The sequence below is a fragment of the Bombus fervidus genome, chromosome 3 (assembly GCF_041682495.2).
Source record: "Bombus fervidus isolate BK054 chromosome 3, iyBomFerv1, whole genome shotgun sequence".
In the NCBI taxonomy this organism is placed as follows: Eukaryota; Metazoa; Arthropoda; class Insecta; order Hymenoptera; family Apidae; genus Bombus; species Bombus fervidus.
In genome coordinates this window covers 16885378-16911596 of record NC_091519.1, presented here as the reverse complement: position 1 = coordinate 16911596, position 26219 = coordinate 16885378, and the positions used below count along the sequence as shown (strand labels likewise).

At 43.1% G+C, this 26219-nt stretch overlaps 1 protein-coding gene across 3 annotated transcripts in view; it reads left to right on the top strand.

The window, feature by feature from the left end:
• Window positions 1-26219, top strand: part of LOC139985353 (receptor-type guanylate cyclase Gyc76C) — a 76801-nt gene that overhangs the window by 36997 nt on the left and 13585 nt on the right. For all 3 annotated transcript variants that reach the window (XM_071999737.1, XM_071999738.1, XM_071999736.1), the window contains one exon: window positions 4539-4736. In XM_071999737.1, the coding sequence (XP_071855838.1) occupies window positions 4539-4736 (198 nt within the window). The remainder of the gene's footprint in view (window positions 1-4538; window positions 4737-26219) is intronic.

Below are 26219 nucleotides of genomic sequence, written 5' to 3'. Positions count from 1 at the left end.
ATCGGGGCCTTCGATTAACATACGTACATAGTCGTTTTCGTATCTCTGCGGACGTCGAAGAAGGAAAGTCAGCGCACGTGAATCGAGCTTAACGCTTACCTGTCCGCTCGTTTCAATGGTGTACGCAGGTGCATTTTACCTCGCTGCTGGCGATACTCGCGGAGGAGAGAGGAAAAAAAAAAATGCTGGAATTCGCTATGACGCACTCCCACGATGTAAACTAGTTTCACGGCGCGCGATATCTGTAAATAGGGAACGAGATCACTTCGAAATCGACCGGTCTCTCGTTAGCGATTCGATTATATTGCCGAGGCTTTTTGCGATTAAGGTGATCGCTCGTGGCAGCTGCTGCATACTCTCGTGATTCATCCGAAACGATTTCACTCGTCGAAGAATTTATCTCGCGTCCAGTAGCTTCTTTCGATCCTTCCAGATCTAACTTCTTTTATTTCAGATCCGTTTATCGAAACGAGATTGTAGTTAGCGTCTGATTAAATGAACCTACTTACGCGGACGTGAATTTCTATTCTACTCGTATGAAGAAAAAATGAAAAAATCATCGATACGGTATAAAGGAAAAATTATTAATCGAATATTTGCAACTGCGTGAAATACGCGTCATTAGGCTTCCGTTGCCATCCTTTTTCTTCTTTTCTTTTTTCTTCTGGGTGAACACGACGTATTATGGCAAAGTCGTTCTCATCGACCCTGAAGGTTGGCACTCGGTCGTACACAGCCTTCCACGACCAGACGCCCTTCAATTGCTCGAAAATAAGCTGATTGGCGAAACCCTGCCAGTGGCAACAACGCAAGTGTACATTGCCTGTGAACATTGTTTCATACTCAGACAGCTCTTCAGAGAAGTCAGACCTTCGACCTTACGCCTTTTAATGGGATGGATATAAATGTTGCATCTTGTCGACCGCCAATTTTCTGGTCTTATAAATATACAGTAACTCTGTGCCTGTAAATTGAAAGCCATTTGAAAGTTTTAAAGAATATGACAAAAATATGCGTTTAGCTAAAAAAAAAATCAGATACAAAAATAATTCTGCCAACACGAGAATAACGAGAACAACGTACGTAGTTTAAAAATCGCTCTCCTCTGAGAAATAGTAAAGAGATTTAATTTGTCGTATTATTAGCCCTGTAGTCCTCAATTCCGATTATGGCGACAGATTTCAACTTTCACCTGCAGTCATGAAAGAAAAAAAAAAAAAAAAAAGAAGAAAAATTGCAGAAATAAAGAAGAAAGAAATGCAGTGGTTTATTATTATACGCATTCCTACGGACGAATTCGGCGGTTGTTGGGGCAGGTGCAAAGCCAGGAATGCGAACCATCCAACGGGAAGAGCAATGATTTTTTATAGCGTCTTCGAAACCGCTTTAACGGTTCCTCTCTGGTCTGAAGCGAAGCTACGCAAAAATTCGTCGGCTTCGCGCGTAAAGGAATCATCATGGTTTTTCTGATTTCATCGGTACCACGCTCTTGATCGCTTTCGTTGCGTAACCACACGATGTGTGCGTGTATGTAATTGATTACGTCTCGTAACTTGTTCTGAGAACAATGCCGCGAGATGCGTGAGTATAATTAAGCCATCGACTCCCGGTACTCCTCCACGCGACTGATCCGATCTGGAAGTGTCGACAAAGCTGTTACCACGATTATTGCACCGTTGTCGTCACAAGCTACGATTACTTCCCCGACCAGTCATAGACTACGCGGAATTTGAAAAAATTCAAGAATAGAGAAACCACCGCGTGGGTAATTGAATTCTTTTAGAATTTCAGAGAAATTAATCAGTGCCTTCTTTTCTATTAAAATTCTTCCTTAAAACGAAAACCTTCGTATTTTTCCTCGTTGCGAAGGGTTTTATTCGTCAACGATATGTTTAAACAATATGTTCGATCGTGATCTTTCAGAAGCTAGAGCGATCAACTTCGGCATTTTTTTATCAATTTCTCGATTTTATTACACAAGTACACGATCGATATTCGATATTCTCGAAAAACAGATTACTCGTTACGGAAAATCATTCGCCGTAACACGATCGCGCGAATATGTAATATCAGATTCGATCTTTGTAATATGCGATCGATCGACAACATACGTAATCTCGAAACTGTTTTCCCGTGAAAAATAGGAAATGCGACTTGTCGCGTTTTTTTCTCTATAGTCGTCACGTGCTATACCAATAATATTGTGTACTGACAACACTATCTTCTACGAAGAACCGACACTTAAACAGCCTCGGTTCATAAAAGAATTTATTGGTTGTTTTGAATCGACAAGATTATACCAGTACCAACTACCTGGAAAAGTATTGTTTGTTTGCATCGAGATTTGCATAATAAGGTAGCGCACACGCCGCTTCGTGCTGTGTACAAACGCGAGCCGGATACAGCGTGAGAGTGTCGAAGGAATGCTCGCGAAGAACCGGGACACATCGCGCGAGTAACATTACGAATTGAACTTTAATCGACGTTCCTGCCGGGCAGAAATTTATTCCGACGCGAAAGGAATACCATCGAAAGTCGAGAGCCGAGGAAAATCGATTCGTGCGCGTATTATGGAACTGAGATGGTATATTATTTGTAGTAGTCGGTATAACTTGTTTGTAGCGATAGTGCGCTACTACTAGTGTGTAGGGATGAGACACAGGTTTTGCTGTGTGGGGTAGATGTCGCTGCTGGGATAACTGCTGTATTTTCTTCTCATTTTTGATGCCGAGGAAGAAACATCGGACCACGGTAGCCGGGATTCGAACCTTGGTCCCGAATGTTCGTAACCTAAGGCGCTAACCACTAACGTTGCCATTCGTCCGACACTAGTTAGTGTCGAGTGATGGTATTTGCTGTCGAATGCCGCCACAATACCCCCTTACCAGTGACAACGTTTCTTTTATGTGTGGTAAAAAGCATTAGGCCGTTTGTTGTCAAACATCGTGCAAGATGTTGCGCAAAGTCTTCGACGCGGCAATGAATACCTGTTGGTACGGTGCGGGTCTTTCCGCGTACGGTTATAGGCCTTTGTTCCTCTTAGGTATGACGTGATGGTGGTGATCCAGGGACTTTGCACTTGACCACATCACTCCTGGGCTTGGTCATCGTCTCGTATCCTATCACCTGCTTTTTGCGATCGATCGGAGGTGAGGCATCGAAGTTTACTGAAGGTGGAAGGGCCGTTTCGTGTTCGTCGTAGCCGTAGAGAGGTCCAGATTGCCACAGTCTTAGATTTGCGATGATAGAAGTCTCGGGGGTAGTAGCGGCTATCACGGTCACACCTCTTTTCGCTGTCGATCACGTCGAGGTCGCCAATTTGAGGTGGTATTATTTGTAGTAGTCGGTATAGCTAGTTGTAGCGATAGTGCCGTACTACTAGTGTGTAGGGATGAGACACAGGTTTTGCTGTGTGGGGTAGATGTCGCTGCTGGGATAACTGCTGTATTTTCTTCTCATTTTTGATGCCGAGGAAGAAAAATCGGACTACGGTCGCCGGAATTTGAACCCAGGTCCCGAACGTTCGTAACCTAAGGCGCCAACTACTGCGCTGCCGTCGCCCAACACTAGTTGGTGTCGAGTGGTGGTATTTGCTGTCGAGTGCCGCCACAGAACATTATAACTAACAATAAGCTGAAATGTCGTGACCATTATCGTAACTCTTTCCTCTCGCTAATACCGCTACGTATAATACGCTAACTTTTATTAATATTCTGATGCCACGGTGGCATCGTATACGAGAAATTATTACGTTTTGTATATTTATCGGTATTTATCCTATATTTATTAATACATATTGTTACTAAAAACAGAAATATCTAGAAACGGTTCATCAGGATCAAAGAATCTACGGAAAGAAATTAATTTATTTCGTTTCTATCTCGCCCGATGTTATTAGCTAGCGAACGATCAGATTTAATGAATATGCCAAGCGCACACAAAATATTGTTGTAATTACCAATGGGTTATCGTACGATCGATATGTTATTGTATATCATTCGATTCTGCTCCCGTGATTTATACATCGCGACCACAGCGTTCGTCGTCGTTGGGACGAGAGTGAATATTCATGACAGCAGTTATGGTAACACAATTAGTTCCATTAAACCAGCCGACCGAGGGCATTGCTGGAAACAATTAAGTCATCTAAGTATGCTAACCTACGGTTCACAACGACCACCGGCCGCTATCCCGTGACATCGTTCAATTATTGTAATTCAATATCGTATGACGAAAGATGGGAGGCCTTGTAATACGTGTTGCATAACGCTTATGATGATTACGCGAAACAACCGTAAATTTGCATATTCCATCGTTAGAGTTTGACACGTGGTAATCCGATAAAAACAGGTTTACAATTAAATGAAATTCCTTGTCGGATTCTTATTTTAGATCAGCTATAAATTTATGTGTTCTATCGATTGAATTTAAAAATTATAATAATCTTCGAAAAACGTGATTTATATTTTTGCCTCGCGATCTTCGATTTTACATAATCGTCGATTTAATACAATTTCCTCGCTCGATGTTTGTTTCAGATTAACAATGATCCGAACATATTGCCAAACGTAAAACTGGTGATGCGATGGAGCGATACGAGGGGAGAAACCGTGGAAGCCACCAAGGCAATGATCGATATGATCTGCGACAGGGTTGCTGCCTTCTTTGGACCAGAGGGCTCGTGCTACGTTGAAGCCATAGTCGCTCAGTCCCGCAACATACCCATGATTAGTTATGTAAGTACTTCTAACGCTATTTAAGACAACGCTTACTCTGCAAACTGTCTCAACGAAACTGGATTTTCGTTCGACGGTTCGTTAATTCCACGCTTAGTCTAGAAGACAGCAGACGTTTCGATAGCTCAGCATTTTTTTTTTTTTTTATGTATTTGAGGTGCGGTAGTAGTCGGTGATAGTGCTGATGCTGGTGTATAGGGTGTGAGACAGGTTCTGCTGCGGGTGTAGATAGCGCTGAGGGGTGCTGCTGTATTTTCTTCTCATTTAAGAATCGTGAAAGAAAAATCGAACTCTGGTCACCGGGATTTGAACCCGGGTCGTCCGATACTAGTTGGTGTCGTCCGGTGGCATTTTGCTATCGAGTGCTACCACATATCCTACATAGATGTAATCGAACAAATCGATACTTATCTTGAAGAATATTTAAGTATTATATCAGATCGTAACATATAAGGTGTTCAATTTCGTTATATTAATTTCCTAACTTTCTACTTTCAACGTTTTAATCTTTTTATACGTCATTTCATACATTGTTCGAAAACTACGAATTTCCTATATCTTTCAACAGTTACCGAAAGAAACAAGTAAAAGAAAATTCGACCATTTTTTTAAACGATATACAGTATGATTCGGAAAAATATTAAAATGTCCATTAAGATAAGAAGTTTAGGAAATCGATGCAACAAAATCGGACACAGTCGCACACGCACAGGATTCTTGTAGAAAAAAGAGAAGGAAATGTAGCAGTGTTCGGCTAAGCTTCAACCATATCTATGATCCTCGAGAATTGCATCCCTCTTATAAACGCATCTATACTCCGTTATAACCCCTTTCTCACTCCAGAAACATTCGTTATTTTCTCATCTACCTATCAAATATTTCACCGATACTAAAATAACTCAACGATCTAAAAAAAAAAAAAAAAAAGCAGCAGTCGGTCCGAAACTACCTAAGAATCCTCTTGATGTCACGTTAGTCGATTTCTTCCTGATCGCGGGTGTAGGTCTGAAAGGTTTCTTCGTCCAAAGGCGTGAGAACGCAGTAAAAGAGTAGAGTGCGAGGTTGTAAGGTGACGAGGAGGAAGGTAGCGTCGAAGTTGTCGAAGAGGTAGTGGTGGTTAACGAAGACGCGGGGGAGGCGGATGTCCGCCGACAAATTGAACACCCGCGGCGTGACAATATAATTACGGGTTGCTTCCGCGCGCGGCTGTGTGCGTTTCGAAGCTTTCGTCCGTGCGACGTTAGGAACACGCGATGCCTGCCTGCGCTTCGGGGCTTCGATCGACCGCCTGAAAAATTAGCATCCTGCCTTCCTCTTGGACCCTCCGCCATGCTTCTTCATCCTGTTTTTCGTTTTACAGTATATAAGATCGCTCTCACGTCGAAACTTACAGAAAGCTTTTTCTAACCGAGTACTGTCTGCGGTAAAGATGTAAAGAAATTAATGTAATAGTAATTTTACCATACCCAATCCGGTCTAACGAACTATGTTACTTTGATTTTTCACTATCATCCTTGCTTCAGATAGCTCGCGAGTGAAACTGAGAAAACTGCAAAGACTGGAAGTCACTTTTCTCCGCGTTTTGATATAAACTATGAAATAAAAAACAGCAGATCGATTCCCATGTACCAAAAAAAAAAAAAAAAAAAAAAAATACCCTTAGTATTCGATCAGATTTGTCTTGATTTAAAATTCGAAGGAGCAAAGTACGGAAATTAGATGGAATTAGATTTAGAGACCAGCTGCATCTGGCTTCGAGTTACATCCTGCCTATTAAGGTCTAACAGGAATTCTATCATCGTTTCGCTTTATAGTTTCGATCGGGTCTTTTGTAACTCGATGGTACTTAAGATCGAGCCACGTTAGTCCTAGCTTGAGCCTTGAACTATGGCTATCGAAGTTATCTTAGGTCCGAGTTATCTGGAGTCCGAGATATCTTAAACCATATTAACCTAGGTTCGAGGCTCGTAACGCAGTCGCCTGAACAGGATCTAGAAACGCATCGATCACCAGGCAAACCGAATCGAACCGGTTATACCCGATCGGGGTGGACACAAAGCGCGTGCATTCGATTCGGTGCCCCCGATCGAAGCCTTCGTGTCTTCCTACTTCGAATCACCTCCATCATAGTCTCGTTCGCGGTTTTTGACCGAGCACAAGCTCACGATCGACTTAAATCATCTTGACTCTGAGCTATTCTAGGCTCCAACAGTCGTAAGATTAGACCTTTGATCCCAGTTAAAATACTTCATGACGGATGACGAATGACCGATCGGCTTGCGTTCTAAAAGTCTAAGTAGCACACTTTTTTCTGGAATTTAACACTGTGACGACCGATGTACACATCAGTGCCAAATATATGAGAACCGTAACGAGAAACGTAAGAGAGAGACATAACGAGTCTATATATTTGTTGACTTTCGTCGATAATTATGGATACGGAATTTCCATACACGTGGATCTAAGGAGGATCTTGTAATCGTTTCGAGCCTATTTGCCTTGATGTTACGAGTCCGGCTGTTTAACGATGTTGTTGACATCATTGAGAACCAGCCTGGCCATCGTATCAGCTGCTCGTGCGATGCCACTTGAATTCTTCTTTTGATCTTCTCCTTTTTCGATTCGCCTTTTCTACTCAGACTTGTCCAACCACGATCAAAGTTCTACGACGAGGTAGGGGAATTTATTACGCAACTCGATCGTAGACTAACTAACTAGATGTTTCAAATATCTTCTATCAGATATCGTATTTTTAACTGAATTAAGTATTTATGTTCTGTCTTCTTTAAGACCATAAAAAGGAATATAATAAATATTAAAGATTTATTTTCGTAGAGCGCACCACGGCGACAAATATGTTAATGGTCACATAAATAATTGATTTGAAAAGATAGAAGAGAAGTTAGATTACAGCAGCCTCGCTGTAGCACCATTATGTCGTTATGGGGCACACTTTTAACATTCGAACCCATCGAAAAATTGGCGATCGTAGATTATTTATGGAAGAAACGATCAGGAAACGAGTGCTTGAAATTGTGCGGTGCGTCCGCCTGTAGTAATTTATAAAAACACATGTCACGGATCCGCGTCTATTTTTAACCGGCTGATCGGTTAACCCGTCTGCTTGTACGTCTCGTTAATCGTCTGGAATCGTCCTCGGACCATTCGTTTCCATGGAATTCGCCAGTCGAAAAGTAGCACGTTGGAACGAATTCGACGGGTCATTTCTGGTGTCCTATCTCTTCGGTAATATTCCGATCCCCTTCTCGATTAAAACACGTTCACCATTGGCAGAAGCAAAAAGAATCCTCTCCGTCGATGTCCCGTAGTTTTTTGACTCCGAAAGGAAATTTTTCTACCGTGTCTCGTCTTCCAGTTACAATGTTTACGAACTGAGAAAGAAATTATTGAATCTTCGAGTAGCTCGTGAATTTTCGTGAAAGTGTCCCCGATGTCTCCTCCGCGAATGGAGTCGAATAATTCATGGAAAAGTCAATCCGACGATGTACAGTTATTAACACGCGATCCAAGGCAGGAACGTTTAATGGAAAATTTTCAGAATCTCCCGATACGTCGTGCTCGTGTCACGATGTACGGTTTTCTTCTCGCAAATTTAAATTTAACTCACGCCACTCGATTACGCGACGCTTCGAGGGGAATTAAAGAGCTACGGGACAGTCACGGTGGAGACAAAGAAAAATGCAATTGTTACGAAAGGAATAGACAGTTTTGAACGATAGGAATAGACAAAGCAACGATCGTGCTACATCATCGACGAACTAAATCGTAGGAATAGTTTTTCTACGAAGTCTTGGTATAGCATCTTGCAGAAGTTCCATGGTATTCATCGTTATATCGAGACGTCAAGACAGGTTAATCCATATTTTTCCTGAACAGTTTTATGGCATTAATTTATTAACCTCGAGCTATTAAGGATACAAAAGCGAAGTAAATCGGATGTTACATCGAATATTTTGCGCTCACATCTATTTTAAAAGTCAGCTAAATTACACGGTTCGCTGTTAGCGATTAATTCGCACGGATGAAACGATAGAACCTTTTCCTAGATATTATCATCTTGCATTGGAAGATCTCACCAACTATTATAATAGTAATATCCTCGCTGTTTTTATCGTGAATTCAGCCACTTTTAGTCACTGGTAACGTGACGCTGTAGCAATAACAAAGCTCCGAGAGTATCCCTATGAACTAACAGTTCCGAGTATTGCTTTACACGCGTTTTCAACCGTTTAAACTGTTTAAAGTGAAAAAAGCTGAAGAACGTTTTCTCGATAGAAGCTGTAAGGACGCGTTCGAGGACTCTCTCGCATCGTTCTACCGATTCGAATATGAGAAAGTGGTGCGCGAACGTAAAAAGACTTCCAGACTAATTTATGTTAATCGGAGGTCGTAAGAGAATGAAACGGCCACGTGGGAACGGTTGCGCTCGTTTTGCCAAACGCGGAAAGGGATCGAAGGAAGTTGGTCTGCTGATGGCGAGTACAGTATTATTTGTAGTGACTGGATAAATGGCCACAGGACGTGACCTTATCTGGTCAATTATCGAGGGAGGTATATTTCTAGAAAATCTCTCTTCTCCGCTGAATATGAATTCGTTTATTTTACATATTTACGTAACAGCCCTCTTACACAATAATTTACCAGCTAATAATACCAATGAATCGACAAATGACAATTTATAAATTATAAATTTCTCTTCCATGATTTTACATTTAAGAAGATAATCGACTGATTTATAAATTGCATTAGTTGAATCGCGCAAAAGAATCCAACAACCAGAATTTATTAATACCGATGTTACGTAAAATTTCCTTAATAATACGAATTGAATCGTTGGAAAGGAACGGAAGGATCGTTTTACGAATTTCGTTTCTACTCCTTTCGTTGGTCGATTCGAGCGTAGAGATCGGCCCTTGTCTCGCGTCCAGCGCGAGGGACGAATCGCGTACGAACATAAAGAGAAGCACGCCGGGTTCTCGTTACTTTCACCTAGTTTCACTCGTTAGCGAACCGAATGGAATCAGCCGCGAGACCAGAGGATCTCGTCTATCGCTCGCACGCACCTCGTTCAATTTCGACGAGGCTCGCGCGTTTTCCTTCCGCCGGATGTTTACCGGCGCTCGCGTGTACGAACTTCCGTTGGCTTATTTTCTGCCTGGCGGCGAAGTATCCGCCGCGTCGCGCGGCTATTTCTGGAGCCGACCAGCGCGAAAAACGTGCCGCTCCCACGCGTCGCTTTGTGATCGTCGCCCTCTTGAAAACTGCAAGCTTCTGCGACACATGACTCGCCAGATCTCTCACCTTCTTTTTCTTCTGTTTCTTTCTCTGACTTTGCCCGCGACCTCCTCGCAGATGGAGCGTAACGTCTCATAGTGGATAAAAACGTTATTTATAGTTTATAGATGAACGTTGGCTGGAATTCCGATCGTTTTTCTTCATTTTTAATTCCCAGTCACGAACTTTTGTCTCTATTTCTTTAGATCGTACAGCATACTAGAAGTCTATTTTTCACAGTTCGTTAGGTTGTCACGAATATAAGTAATAATAATCGTTTTTCGAACGTTGACGTAACAGTTGTCTGCAATTCGACGATTATCCTCCGACGAAAATACCATTCTATCTTGTATTCTCAAGGATTAAAAAATAATTAAACGAATTTTAAATATATTTAAATAAACGAGTATTGAAATAGAATTGGCGGAAGCGCGATAGTCGATGGGAAGTGAGAAACGAACGACGCCGAAGGGAATCGCCAAGGTTCAAGAACGCAATTGGAAACCGGCATTCTTGCCATTCGATCTATCGGTTAAAGGTACATGGACGGACTAATCAATCCATTATCCACTTTTCCCCTATTCACGTATCACCAAAGCGAAATACCACGTGTCCGTGTCAAAGCCAGCCGACTTATCAACGCCTCATCGCTCGTTCAACCTATCGATCTCAACATTCCCGAGGCTGCAGCTGGAATTTTAAAGATCATAGCCCGCATAGTTGCGTTTCCCGCCTAGCTAAACGCAGAAACCAATCCACACGCGAATAATTCAAGAATCCTCCGAGCTCTGAACTCTCTCCTAGCGCATTCCTGCATACAAAATAGCCAACCACCGATACAATGAAGGAAAATACAAATCGTTGAAAGTCCTGCACGTCTGTTCGTCGAAACGAAAGCTTCGCAGGTGAACCCGGTTAACGTAGACCACCCCGTGCACCAAACGTCTGACCATTTAAGCGAATAGCCGTAGGTGGACCACAGAGGCTGTAACAACCCGCCTATGCCACGACTCGACATCTCGTAACCAGAGTGTATATGCGGGTATCACGATCCAGTGGGAACTTTCGATAAGCGCGCGGACTCGCTCTCTCGTATGCTCGATCCTCTCGACTCGGTCAGCACGCTGCTCCACCACGCACACGCATGCATACGCGGGTCACTGCATCGAGGTTGGTGCAACCACCTGTTGATTGCACCGGCCACCGAGTCGATGACGTCTCCGCGGATCGGAAAATTGTCCGCACGACGCGCTCTCATGTGTACATCTTGCGGCTAGACGCACGCTCGGATATAACTACTTTCGACAGAAAATTTAAGACTTACGGAAGCTGTGCGAAAGATTCGAGGGTTGGCCGAGTTGAAAGGATTGGGAATTTGAAAGATTTCTAAATCGATAAATTAAAAATTTAGAGAGATTCGCGTGTTGAAAGACGGAATATTCGAAAGCTCTTCAAATCGAATATTTAAAAGATTTCCAAGTTTGGAAGATTTCTGAATAGACGAAGTTAAAGTTACATACCGCGAAACGAAATTGGTTGATTCCAGCGTTTTAGTTTCATTGCTAAAATTCTTAGTTTTACTATTAGAATGTACAACTTCGCTCGACGAGATTGATCGGTTTCGCTTCCGCGTTGCTTAACCGATACTTGACGATCGTTCGGAAGATTCGACGCGATCGAATACAGTTTCGTGAAATAATTTAATAATTGCGAAACATGATAGTTCGTATCGTTTTCTAGATCAACCACCACAGTGATCGCTCGCGCGTCTTGTCTTCTATGCTCGTAAAGTATGGACCACCGAGATTGGCGAGAAATTCGAACGGTATCGATCCATTGAGATTGTAAACTAGAATGAAACTAAGGAGAGTGGCGCGAGTTATCGCGACACCGTGGTAGAATCTCCGGCCAAGATTGCCGGCTATTTCGCGCGCGATATTCCCCGAGGGATCGCGTAAACGCCTCCACGTCGAATTACCCTTTCAGACCTTGCGTAACTCGATTTGAAGCGTTCGCTCGGCATGCGAGACTCGGCTGAAACCCGAGAGCTCGCCGTTGGTGACAATGTTCCTTTGAGCGGCCAAGAAATCGCCGTAAAGTCCTATTACCGCGTACGTAGAAATTGTACAGCGAGCCGTGTCCATAGCTACGGCGATCTCCCCGTTGTAACCTACAACGTGTGTCGTTCTCTCCTTCTCGCTTTTGGCTCGCTTTTACGCGAAATTTCCAATTCAAATGGCGCGTTTACAATGATGATAAAGTGTCGTGTGACGCCACCAAGTAAATAACACGAATTACAGATATAAATTCCACGTATCTCGTCGTGCTAGAAGCAAGAGCTCGCCCGAGGTGGTAAGCATGCACGATCGCGCAGTAACGTCTAAATCCCTTAACGCTCTTATCTTTTGCAAATTTACGACGAATATATACACATACAAAGGATAACGCTAACAAGACGAATTTATGTTACATTTGCGTTCAAATTCCTGTAGTCTTTGAAAAATTTAGTTTCTTAAGCAACAGTTTTTTCAGCCACGCGATAAACTACGTATCCTCCAACATTATGTACAACCACTTCGTAATGTCCTTAATCTTTTGCTCGAAGAAATCTTCTGGTTCTGGCGCTAACCGATATTCGAGTAATTTTTGTCGTTCCATATCACCGTGGAAGTCCTCGATTTGGAAGATATTTCGAAGAGAACCGTCGAAACGAACGAAACGTATGTTGGAGAATTTCCTATCCGAGGTTCCGAACGAACATCTTCGTTAAATTTGCTACGTATCCGAATTGAATAAGCCGCCACGTGGCGAAAGAAGAAGTTTTTGCTTGCTCGGCCCTGTGTGCCACAGGCGCAAGCGCAAGCGCTAAGGCAATTGATCCAAATAATTCGCAGGCGATGCGGTTGGAAGGTGGTTTTGACAAAAAACTGATTAAATCGTAACGATGCCGCGGGAATGGAAATCCGCGACGGGTAACCGGAACCACGCGATAGAACTTCGCCGCGAAAGGAGCAATATTATTCCATCGATGCCGTATTTGCATGAAAACTGCTGATTCCCCTGACCTTCGCGTTCTATTTATAGCCGAGCCTGTTGATGCCCCACGCACTCGAACGAACGCTTACCTGGTCCGGCTCACCGGTGTCCTACCTCGTCCAACTGACACGCGTCCACTTTTCTATCGGTAACTTCCAGAAATCGAGTGACACGATTCAACTCGATGGAATTAAGAAAGTTTCACGCATTAGCTTAATGTTCGTTATCTCGGCGATTCGATATTTTGATAGGCAAATTCAATTTAGATTACATTAGCTACTTCGTTAAACCTTATCGAACCGATAGGCGTGCACGTTTCTATTCGTAACTTCCAGGAATTAGACGATAGACTAAGTTTATTATTAACTTCTCATTTGATACAAGATACCGCGTATAGTTCCGTTTAATTTTTTTATCTGCAGACTTCTTCGTAGAGACATTTTTAGAGACACGTTGTTCTATGTACATTCGGTGCTTTATCAGAGAAACATCGTATTGATAGGAATGTCGAAGGACGATAATATTTTGGCAACGATTCAGCCACGGAACAATATGTGGCGCCGGAATATGCGAGATTCTCGAGATTCGCGTATCGAAAGTTTCGCTTAAAATTAACTAATAGTACGGTCCAAAAATCTGTCATCACGAACGAGAGGTATGTTGAAGCGGTATTTAGATGTTGCTAATAGTCCAAAGAGTGTATATCGTAATTTATAGCGTTTCCAAGGTACGTGTTTCGTTTCTTCGTACAAAAAACAACTGGTCTGCCAGTTGCTACTTTCGACTCCTCCGTTCTTTTCCATTGCTACGCTAGCACTCTACACTTACACTCGCGCAATTTCTCCACCGGTAAAAACTTGTCATAGGCGACACGTGTGTGCCGTAAACAAGAATTCGACACGTTAGCGATTTTGGCCATACCGTCTGGCGATCTACCCGCCTCTGAATCTCGGGATCGTCGCTCCTTTCCGAGATTCCCTTGACGCGTAGGCGTAAAATAGCATTGCGATACTTTCATCTTGTGCAATAACGACGTAATAATAGCGCTTCTGCGGTGGCTATCGGTACGGTAATAGCGGACTGTGCACTTCTTTGGCGTCGCGTATGCATTATTTATACAGCGCGCGAGTCGCGTACACGCGGCCACCGGTAAAAACTTGATCGTGTGGTTTCGATCCGCGGATCGAAAAGGGAAAGAGATAAAAGTAGACGTAGAAGCAGAAGAGAAGAAACTAATAGATACGTCGTAACGCGGCGGCGATACGCGTGCACCAATCGTGTTCCATCGGCGCGAGAAGAGAACGATTATGTTAGAATCGTTCTCGGCCATTTCCTCGTCTCCTCGACACCGACCCACATTATATCTCTGTTTCGAGTGACGTTACGTGATTTCCACGATGAAGTAATCGCCAGGCTATCTTTAGCCGACGCTTTGTCGACCAACTATGATCGACGATTTCTCGTTGCGAGCACGCCTCTCTAGGCCGTACATGTTGCATCGCGCCGCCATTCTTGCCATTGTTCCTTCGAGATTTATGGGAAACCTGTAACACACAACCGTATATTTAAGATTCTAAGTCTGTAACTTCGTAAAGAACAGACGATGTTCAGAACGTACGATGAACAGAAATAGGATACAAAAGTTGAAACGGATTAACGATAAAGCAAGATCTCTCCCCTTTTACCGAGTTTGGTCCGTGAATGGTTAAAAACGTATACGCTATGCGATATTATCCCTCGTCTCAATCAACAACGGTAACATGGAAGATCAAACTCTTCCACGGCTGTCATACGTGCGTCCACCGCAGTCTGAACACTGTACACGATGTTGGTTCAGGCTGCGTGCATCGTACCGCTCGGGACAATATCCGCGGGCAATGGTCTTTATTTGTCAACCGTTGCTTTTGGACTGCTACTGCCAGAAGATTAAACGATAGAGTATAAATAACGAGGTCCGAAATACGATTTTAAACACGTCGAGTTTATCCATCGAGAGTACGTTTATCCATGGAGAAACCATCGGTGGCAAATGGTCGATCGGTTGTTGCGTGATTTTCTGTATCGAAGCGTGCAGCGTGCATCGCAGAATCCGTGTGGCGTGCAGCTCACAGACGGCTTAAATACACGCTATCTTTAGCAAGGGAGTAACGCGGACGAGCTGAACAGAGCGTGAGAATACCGGTTCCGCGCGAAACGATACGATTTGTTTGCTACATTATCGCCGAGTTAAATATATCGCGATAGCGTGAGGAATTTACGAGCGACCGGACGCGCCACTGGCCGAGGAGAGTCCCGTCGTCGATCGGCCCGCGAGAATATAAACGTCCTCCTGATATTACGTAAAATTAACCTGGTGCATGCACGCGCATACATGCACTGATTATCTTCTTATCCTTTTTATCGGGAAAATACGTGCACGCGCCTCGATTAGCCGCCCGCAAGGCCCAAGCTTATTACGCAACGCTAATGCGGATGATATAACGTTGAGAAATTCATCGATAATGCTGCATTCATCGCTCAGACATTCGACGATGATTTGTGGTCAATGAAATTATTTTATATTCAGAAAGAATGCGGCTTGTTTTTGTATCCCTCTATCGATAATCTAAAGAGATTGTCGATAATTGTCTTAATCTATCGTCCAACTGTTCGACGATGTATGAGCTCTTTATTCGTGGTTTACGGAAGTAATTATTTTCTATTCAGAATTATTTGTTTGCGACTCGTTCTTTATATTTGTGGTAATAGATGTGATCGAAGATCGCGGAAGAAGAATATGACGAGTATTTTTATCTCCATCTTTTTATTTCGATGCTATTTAGTGAAGAAACAAACGTAGTTTAATATAAAACAACGAATAAGGCGAACAGTTTGGCCAAAAGATGTACAACTGTTAGCAACGAATGACAAATTTGTGGTCTCATTAGAATTATGGTACTCTATCTCGTTAGATAATTGATACTTTTAAACACATAGAAGAAGTTTTTTTCATTTGTAACGAAGCAAAGTTTGCTGTTCACGAAGACTGGCACTAATTTACAGTGTCAAGTTCACGGTATCCTGTCGAGGTTTTAAGAAAGACTAATGGATAATTCCCCCTTGAAACGAAGGAGCCCCGCACACTCTCCGAGAATCCAGCTCAAACGTATCTCACTGTGTTAACCCTGTTCCGTTCTTTCGGTCATTTCTTCTATTTTTAGAAAATTTCTCCAATACGAGCAATCTGTAAAAGCGTCGTCTCAATTTTATTCTTAAAATACTAAATTCCTTTTTGTTCTAAAATTCTCGACAGAAGGGAAGAAGAAATTCTCGTCTGAAAGGGACGTTCGTTGGCAGAGGCAATAGGTCGACAACGAGCATAGTTTTCCGATAAATGGGTCAATTGGTTTTTACATAACGTGGATTGGAACGAAAGCTCGCGGGATTAAAGTCGATCGGAGATGGAGTTGCAACCAGAGTATGCATACGTGCATTACGGACACGCGGTTTGAAATGGTCCGTGCGGTGTTCAGAATTAGAGAGAAGGCATCGGGGAACGATCCATTCATCACGGCCAGAGGAGAAACACAACGCGGTCGTTTTTACTGGAGTAGGCTCTATTTTTAGCGGGCGGGAATAAAAGAGCGAATAGAGTGTGAGAAGAGAAAAAAGAAAAAAATACTGGTTTCACAGGCACGTCGGTGGCTGGCTGGTTGCTCGTTTGCTCCGTCATTGGCGGCTCGTGTCTGCTCTCGAACAGCAGGAAGAAAGAGAGAGAGAGAGAGAGAGAACGAACTCGTAACGTAATATCGCGTCAACAGGATTAATTAATATTTACGCAGAAATCCCTTCGCGAAGTTGAGTCGCTTTCCCATCGAACCGTGCAAAAACTGGTTCATTTGCTAATCCGTATTTCGATCTAGAATTTTTCTTTATTTTTTTCCCTACATCGAATGTTTTGAAATTTAAATGGTCGATGGAAGGAAGAAAGAACGGAGCAGTAGACTCGTATTATCGGTGCGTGAATCGTTCGTTTATCGATCGGTATGTCGAATACTTTATGAAAAGCGCGATAGCTTGTAATAGGACTGTCGCCGATAATGGAGGATATCGTCCATGATGATCTCGAATCCCACCTAAGACATTCTAGTTTTCCCGATTGTGTACCATGTGATTCACGGCACACGCTCCGATCGAACGTGACTAACGTGTTTTTTAACCTTGGCTGCGACTCGCTGTCAGCGTTCAAGGATCGCTGTTCGAATTAGCCGCCGACGACGAAGTGCCGCGGGAACCGCTTGGACCAATTCGTGGCCTAATATTAGCGCGGAACATTCGTCCGTCGAATGATTTATTTATTCATTATTTTGCGAACATAGTATACGATCAACGATATAACAAAGATAAGAACGTCGAAACGAATTAAAATCGAAACGCCACGAATAGTGAGAATATCATATACGAAAAATCTCAGTGGAATGTATTCGTTTGTTTTGAACCGTTTCTTTGTTTCGGTAGAAATCCTTGGAACACGTGGAATATACGTTTCGCGCAAGTTTTCTTTCGCATGCTTAATCCGCTAGAGTAGAGGCAACTTCTTTTCGCTATTACGAGATAGTTACGTAATTTTGATTTTTTTCGTTCCGCCGTAATGTACAGTCCGTTCCTTTCTTCGTGTTACCCTTCGGAAACAACTATTCACGACAGGAAATTTGCCTTTAACGAGCGTTGCCGGTACCGGCAACAAAGATCGACCAAAAACGAAAGAAAGAATCGCTTAACGACACGGTGCAAGCACGTGTCAGCTCGCTGTAAAGCCGGCATTCACCTTTTTTCCGCATATGCACACACGGTCGGTTGACACCCATAAAAAGGTTAACGTACAGCGAATAAATCGATGGCCGGATAATCGCGTTGGTCGCACCGCGACAACGAGGGGGTGCAAGGCACAAAGTAGTCTTCGTATATAGACAAGGAGGCACGTTATTTCGACCGTTGGTGCAGGGAACGAGCGAACGGAAAGCAAGCAAGCAAGCAAGCGTCGGACTCGAGTTTAATGTGGGTGCCGCCTTAAGTAACGACGACGCGGCTGGTTTCAGGCAAAAATACACTCAATTAACCCTTAATTGGCCGGCACCAATTATGGGCCCGGCGTACCGACGCGTATTCATTCGGTCAACAAGAATGTATGGTCGACCGGCGTTGTTCTTCCCTCGTTTTACGACACGACGTCGTTCGTGGCTCGCTTCTGGCACGCAGATAAACGAATTTCTTCGTCGTGTCGCGAGAGCTTATCCGCAGATTCGAGCACGTGATCAGCACGTTTGGCCATCTTGGTCGCGTGGAAAGTTCGCGCCTCGAATCGTGCTCTATTTATCTAAAAACGTTGTAAACGCCGTTCGACGTATCTTCTACTTTTTTTCTCCACTTTTTTTCTTTTTCTTTTCTTTTTTTTTTTTTTTCTTTCTTTTTCCTCTACGAGGTCAGACTCTTTTGTTTATGGAAATATTTGATACGCCGGAAAAAATAAAGAATATTTAAAGATCGTCGAGCGAACGATGCAATGGAATCGAGCGGAAGATAATTCCTAGTCGAGTTCCTGAGACGATTATTCCGAGGCACGTGGTCGGAGAAATATTTTCCTATGTAAGTCTACCAGCCGTTGCCATCGTGATGCACAGAGGAATTAGCGTTAAGGTCGAATTTTACTGCTCGTACATCATGTCGCGATAACGAGATCGTCAAACTTCCTAGTACTATGTATTTCTATTTACGAATAACCGCGGCGCCATTGGTTTTCATTTTCTCTGCAATTGCGTGTCGTTGTTTCTTCGAGTGATTTGTGCCACTTTCCCGTTTTGCTTACGCGACAGAGCACGTTCCTTTTCTTCCACTTGATCCACAGAAAGGGAACCATTGAACGATCGCGACGACGCTGAAAACGACTATTTTTATGTACAAAAGAATAAGCCCCGAGCCCTTTAATATTTTTGGACGAATTTAACAGCGAGAAATATGGGATAAAGCAAAGAAAAAGTATTCATGGAATGGCGGTCTACGTTGTAGACGAGGCAGAACGGTTCGAATTAACGGGTACCACGGAGATCTTGGCAAAATCTTGCGCGGAGCGGTGGGCGCATACAAGCGGCGCTTTCAAATGGCTCCCCGCGATACGCGAAGTGCGTGCGATTTAACGAGCTACAACGGCTCGGTCGCAATCGCCTTAATTTGTCGTCGGCTAAGTTCGTTCTATCGTCGCGTTAAGCCTAATGCCGCGATTCCAAATATAATTTCCGTGCAGCAGGACCGATAATTTGCGAAACAGTCCGCGTGTCCGTTCAATGTTGTGGCTAAAACTGTTCCAGGAAACAGTCTCGTATACCATTTCTTCTTCTTCTTTTTTTCTGTACGTGTTCCTCTATTTGTTTGTTTCTTTCCTCTCCTTTCTCTTTTTTTTTTCTTCTTCTTCTTTTGACATCGTATTGCCTTGAAAGCAACCGTGGAATTCCATAGAAAAAAGAGTTGTCGTCGCGTGACGCAATTTATTGTTGCAAAATATGTATTTTTAAGTCGCATGTATGTCGCGCGTTTACGTGATCGTACAGGAATTCGCTCGTCCGTTTATTTCTGGTTTATAATTGTTCTGGATCCGAGACGATTCAGCGAACAACGCGACGAAACTTGTTATCTGGTAGGAGACCGAGGCTCGAAACATGACAAATCCCTCTTTCTCTTTTATTTCGTACTCGGTTTGAAGAAAATCCTTTGTTTAAGAAAAAACATTCTTTGTACAAATATGCTGTTATCTGTGCGACGCCCGCGCGCGCATGTGTGCGTGCGTGTGTATTCGTTGCTGACTGAAAGATGGCTCCTTTTTGTGTAGATTTGAACGAGCCGTATCAGCGTCTGTCAATATTTACTGGTAATCGCGGCACGAAAACAGCGTAAATCATGTAGTATTACGGCGGTGTGAACGATATTACAGCAACCGTATTACAGCGACTATCCGTTATCAGGCGAGAATATGTCCAAGTGTCTGTGTTTATCGGGTCGACTATATTTAGATCGGGTATTGCTTTGTCGAGAAACGCGAATCGAATCAAGGAAGGAGAGAATACTCTTCGTTCCGACGGCTTTCGTCACCGTCCAAAGAAAACCGTAAAATCGTTCGAGTCCAACTTGCTACGACCCGCGCGACAATCATAAAAATGGAAACAAGTGTTTTCGTACAACTTTTAGGCTTCATCCATTATTTATATCGATTGTATTGAAAATTAGGAATATATTTTCCTTGGTGTTCTTGTAAATAAGACGTAACGCACCAAAATTGTTATATGTATACAGCATGGAAGGCGAAAATGTTAATTTCAATGTTTTGTCGAGATAAAATCTATAATATTTCTTCGGATGTGTGAACATTCCTTTCTTTATTGACTATCGTCGATTATTAGAAGATATAAATTCCCGATGAATTCTCCACGGAAGAAACGTCTTTATTATTTATTCTAGAAAACGAGGAAATACGTTTACTTAATAATTTGCTACGATACGCCGTCTCGTGTATCCAACGTCGAGCGTGAAAGGGTTATAATTACAATCACCTATATTTAAGTGCGCACAATACAACTAGTTCTACTAATAACCAACCACCATTCTCTGCTATACCATACTGTATCATACCAACAAAAAAAAAAAAAAAAAAAAAAGTGAAAAAAAACGAGAAGGAAACTACGTTCCGTAAACGAATGCACATTAATCCCGGATCACATTCCAGAGCAGAGCAGATACGAAATCGCGGCGACGAATTCCACGTGGAAAGTTCAACAGCTCGGACACGCGTCATGCAATATTAATTACCCATTACCATATACCGAGCGTTAACGTCGGCTTTGCCTGGCCAACACACGACAGTCGAAAACGCTAATTACATCGAGACACGCCGCATCGACTTCCAATTTCCACGGTCGGTTACCATCACCGTGTTTTCGAAGACGGTTGCGAAAAAGCGACAACTTGGATGATTTTTTCCTTTACCAATTCTTGATTTTGCTTTTAAATGTCTATATTTCTAAGGAAATTATTTGAATACACTAACAGGTATACAGAGATCGGTAATCTCTTATTGTCTCGAAGAATAGAAATTAGAAGTCAATGATCCTTTTCGTAAAAGGCGACATTTTCAATGAATAGTTTCACGTGTCGTTTATTTTGTAGAGAAAGATTTTGTAAGTAGATTTTGTAGGTATTTATATGTTGCGTTAGAAAGATGAAAATAAATGTAGTAAATCAAATAGTTAAGCGCTATAAACGATGTTAGTCTGCACAATGGCCTGTGACTTTTTCGCGGTCAAACGATCGTTTTAACACACTGTACGTCGGCAGCGAAACAGTGTTTGCCCGGCCCGTTCACTGTTATGCCCCCGGTCTGGTCGGAATTCTTGAATGGCTTGTCAGGTAGAACCGAAATCCCACGGCGTTACGAGAGAGACTCGTGTATCCGGCGTCATTCGAGTATAACCAAGGATACCGACGCCGCTATACACACCGTGGCTCCACTAACTGCCTATGTTTATCGCCAGGCTATATTTAGCCTGGGCTATTGCTTTGCCAAGCGACAGACTGAACGAACCAGCTACAACCGATCGACACACCAGCAGCCACCGCCGGCATCACCGTTCCGGCCAACTTCCCATCTCCATGCTCTTTCTCTCACTCCCTCTTTCTCTCCCTCTTATGTCCCGTCCCATATATACGAGCCTACACCATCCTTACGTATATGCTCTTCTTGAGACTTGCAGCCAAAGTTGTGCATATACACATCGTATCGGCCATCGACACCCACTGGAGAACCGATCCGTGTGGATCGCTCGAGTTCCGTTTTGCTCTTTACATTGCGACATTTTAACGAGATGCAGCACTTTCCAAACGCGGTCCACGCGTTTTTCTATTTAAAGACTCGAGTCGTTGATTGTTCTCGCGAAAGTTATTGAATATATTGCACGTGTATTTCAAAACTTGAGTCATCTGAAACTTGAGAAACTGAGTTTCTCAGGCAGGAAATTCTTTGGATGTTCGCAACAAAATTATTCATTGATCACATAATGGCAAGAAAGTATGTATATAGACTCTGTGAAACTACGCTTAAAGATTATTCTCGCAATTTCCCATTCTCAGTCCTTGAGATCCGCCTTGGATGGTTTTAATCTCGGACGATGGATCTTGTAACGCAAGAGCGAATTATTTTGATATTAAGCCTAAACCGATAGCGTATTAATAGTAAACAAAGTAAAAAAAAAACGTCGGAGCAAAAAATGAATAGATACGAGTAGTAGACGGCGGAGTAGATACCAGTGTACGACCATGACCGAAGGAAACCAGCGCGTTTAGTCGCGCTAAAAGTTGTCCACGTGCTCAAGGAAGAGACGGTGCAAAGTGAGAGCCGGGTGTCGAGGTCCGTTTAATTTTTCATCGGGTCGCATTAATTTCCATTCGATTGTTTCGCCATTCAAGGATACAACGTCGGCCGCACGCAATCGAGCTTGCGCGCTAACACACAACTATCGCTATTTGTCCGTCGGGGCTATAAATAGACGCTGTTGATTTATGAATAAATGAAAGCACCGCCCTGTTTCTGTGTGCGCGGTTCCCCTACCAAGGCGCGCACAGCGTTCGAGCCTGCGCTCCGCGTGATTCTCGTCCGTACGCATGCGCCCGTGCGTAAAGAGTTGTGTATCCCCCACCACGTTGCCGTCGCTACACGCGTTCTCGTGAACAGGGCCGCCGCAATGATTCTCCGGTTTAGAAATGTATTTTTAGACCCGGGTACCGTTTGTTGGACACAATTTGTGAACACCTTTCTCGGTCAATAAATCTCCCGCGCGAAGCGAACTGATTGCGAAAGTCCCATGAGTCCTTCGTGTATTATGGAAATTTGCTCGACTCTCCAAATTCATTTTTACATAGTAGCTGAATTATTAAAACTTTTATTAATACCTTTCGGTAGTTAAAGTTCGAAATAAAATGTAATTTATCGCTGACAAATTAAAACGCTGATAGAAAAATCTGACGCTCGTGTATTTATGTATTAAAACTGGAAACAGAAATGCCCTTGGTCTGATGCCTATTAGCCTACCGTAAAGCCGTTAGTTACAACATTCTGCTTTTCATTCCTCAAATTAGAATGTATATCACAGTTGAATTAGTAAATAAGCTGTGTTATGTTTATGCCGGAACGCAGTCGTGCGCGTGGCACGAGGCTAAATATAAATACGCCTGATCTAAATATCATTCGACATCTCTGATCTCTCTGAATAAAATTCATTCCCGATCGATGGTTGCAGCGGAATGCGTGGCAAACACGGACGCGCAGATATTTCGCAAGTCGATAAGCGGACGCTGCGAAATCCGACTTCGAAGTGGACTCGCCACGCGAATATAAAACCGATGTTTAAAGAAGAAATAAACTCGACCTCGTAACGATCTGGAATAGGAATATACTGGTGGATTTACGATCTTTTCGAGTGGATCGTAATTCACTAGAAACTAGAAACAAGTATCAACCCTGTTGCTTATTGACACGAATCATATTAACAGCGAACCAAAACGATACTAACCAACTCGAATATTCTAGCTGTGTATTTCATAACAAGTTTATACGCCATAAGAAACCGATGAAACGTAACCACGATCTTTACTTTCCGCTTACTCTCCGTTCGTTATGTTTATCCTGCTTAACCATAACGATTGCGTAAGACCGAGGAAACGACGTGATTACCGAAGGAACGTGTTACGTTTTCTCGGCCATCTTGTTCACCTGGCTTCCCTTAATTATCCGTCAGCGGGCTGTTTAATTGGCGGAAGACGTCGGCGTATGGTGTCACTTAATAAAACTCGAACGATCGCGCGATCAGAAACGACCAGCGCCGACGATACGAGCCGTCCTACCCTGTTTAACGAGCACCCTTATCGAGAAAGCTGCTCCTCTGGCCGAGGCCATCAACGATCACCGTGGAATCCAGAATAGCGCGCATTAACGGCATAATTTAGGAAGTTATGCCGATGAAACGAACGACGAACACTCGTCCGAGGCAGATCTTTCCGCTATGCAGACAGAGATAGGAGAGAACGTTCCCGGAGATAATCTGAAAGCGGCCAGAAGCTTAATTGGAGTTAAGGCAACGTCTCGCGACTTCAAGTTCAATTATCTAATAGCGACCGCGCCGTAGCTTCTCCCTGGCTGCTGCTTTCTAATTCCCTGGAAAGAATTCGCTCGTTCAATGAGCCATTCTTTCTCTCCCTCCCTTCCTCTTCGTATCTTTTTGTCGTTAACATCGCGTTTTCACCGACAAAGCGTGCGTTACCAGGTGAAAGAAAATGATACTTTTCATCGTAGCCGGTTGAGGCGTTGTCTATGGATAGCCCAAGAGGCTAGTCAACTTAGAACCGCGTCATTAGCGATCCAACAACGAACATTCTTTTCGTTCGAAACCAGTTGCAAACGGTAACCAACGGATATCAATTTGCGGAAACATTTTATTCGTATCGATGCAACCTGTTCCAAGGATTTGGGAACTAACCGCGAGACAATTCTTAGTTGTGAAATAATCGGTAAATTGTACGCACTGTGGACATTTGTCTCTGTGGATGTTTATCGCTCCGAACGCGAAACGAGCACCCAACAGCAACTTTTTCAAGAAACATGGAACACGGATAAAATGTTTCTCGTTGTTGGTTCAGTGAGGACGCCGCTTAACGCAGAGGCGTATGGAATAGAAAAGAGAAGAAAGGAGGAACAACGAGAAATGGAGAGAGTTAACGAGCCGAAGGATTATCGATTGATATTCAAGATAAAGAGGCTCCCGGTACGTTTCACCGGTCGGGAAGAGAGCAACGAATTTATCTGCGACACGGAGCGTGTCGTTTGGCAAGATCCTGGTGCACGTAAACGGTCTCCCTCGAGAACACTAATAGCCACCATTAACGGGCCAGGACGTGATCCGTTCACACGCTCGCGAATTCCGGGAAGCGATCTTTCCGTTCTGTGACTCGCGGTAGCTTCGCCGTGTCGTATCGGGAAGAAAAGGTATTTCTGGCACAACGTTACCGTTGTCGCTTGTCACCTTCGCCGCGAGAAGACACGTCCACTCGTTTACTTCGCACGAAAACCGATCGTGTCCAGGATACTCGATCGATTCTCCGATTTGTTAAATCCGGTGCTACCTGTCCAACTCGGAACGTGGAATAATTTATACCACGAAAGGGAAAGTGGGAAATTTGTATGTTTTTATAGACTTGTGAAATTACCACTTTGCGTTATAGTAATGATTTCTTCGTAAGTCCTATCTCTTAAAACGATCTGCCTATTTATAACTGTTGCTTCACGATAGATAGTACTTCCGTTGTACGGTCGGACCTCGGATTTATGCAGGTTTTGTCTTATCGAGGTTTTCGGTGAACAGAAAATTAACGAACGAGGACGGCTTATAGAAGCTTTGTACAGTGATTAGTATCTTTCGAATCGTAGCAGTTCGAAGAGAAGCAAATTCAACTTTTAGAGATCAGCTATTTATTTGCAAACATAAATAATAATTTATTTTTATATATATATACAATATAATATAATATAGTTTAGAGTTGTAGAGGCAGCGGTGAGCAAAGTTTGACCTGTAGAGGTAAATTTTGACATGCAAATGATGGGCTTCTATGCGAGTTCCGTTTATAGAAATAAAATAACGCACTTAGACACGTGCCAGAGATAGAGAAAGTTTGTATCTCTGAGAACTGAGAAAATTGTAATCTGATAGGGATTATCGAGGTTCAGATATACCAAACTTACAAATAACGAGTAATTGGAGAAAAAAAGAAAAAAAGGAAACAAAGTCACTATCCTTGTTTGCTTAAAATAGATAAGAAAAAATTCTTATCCGTTTTTATTTATCTAGATACTCAAGGTAACCGATTTAGAGTGACTCATCGGTGCAGTTTGCGCAAACGAAGGCACCTGGCTTCTGGGTCGATCCTTGGCCGTTTCACGATATTGTTGACACTCGTCGATGTTCTGGACAGATTTAAACACGAGATTAATATTCCGACACGTTCTTAACTTCCTCTCCATAGAACTCCCTTCTTCGTTCTCAGGTGTGACTTCCGTCTTACGCAAACAGGAAGAGCAAT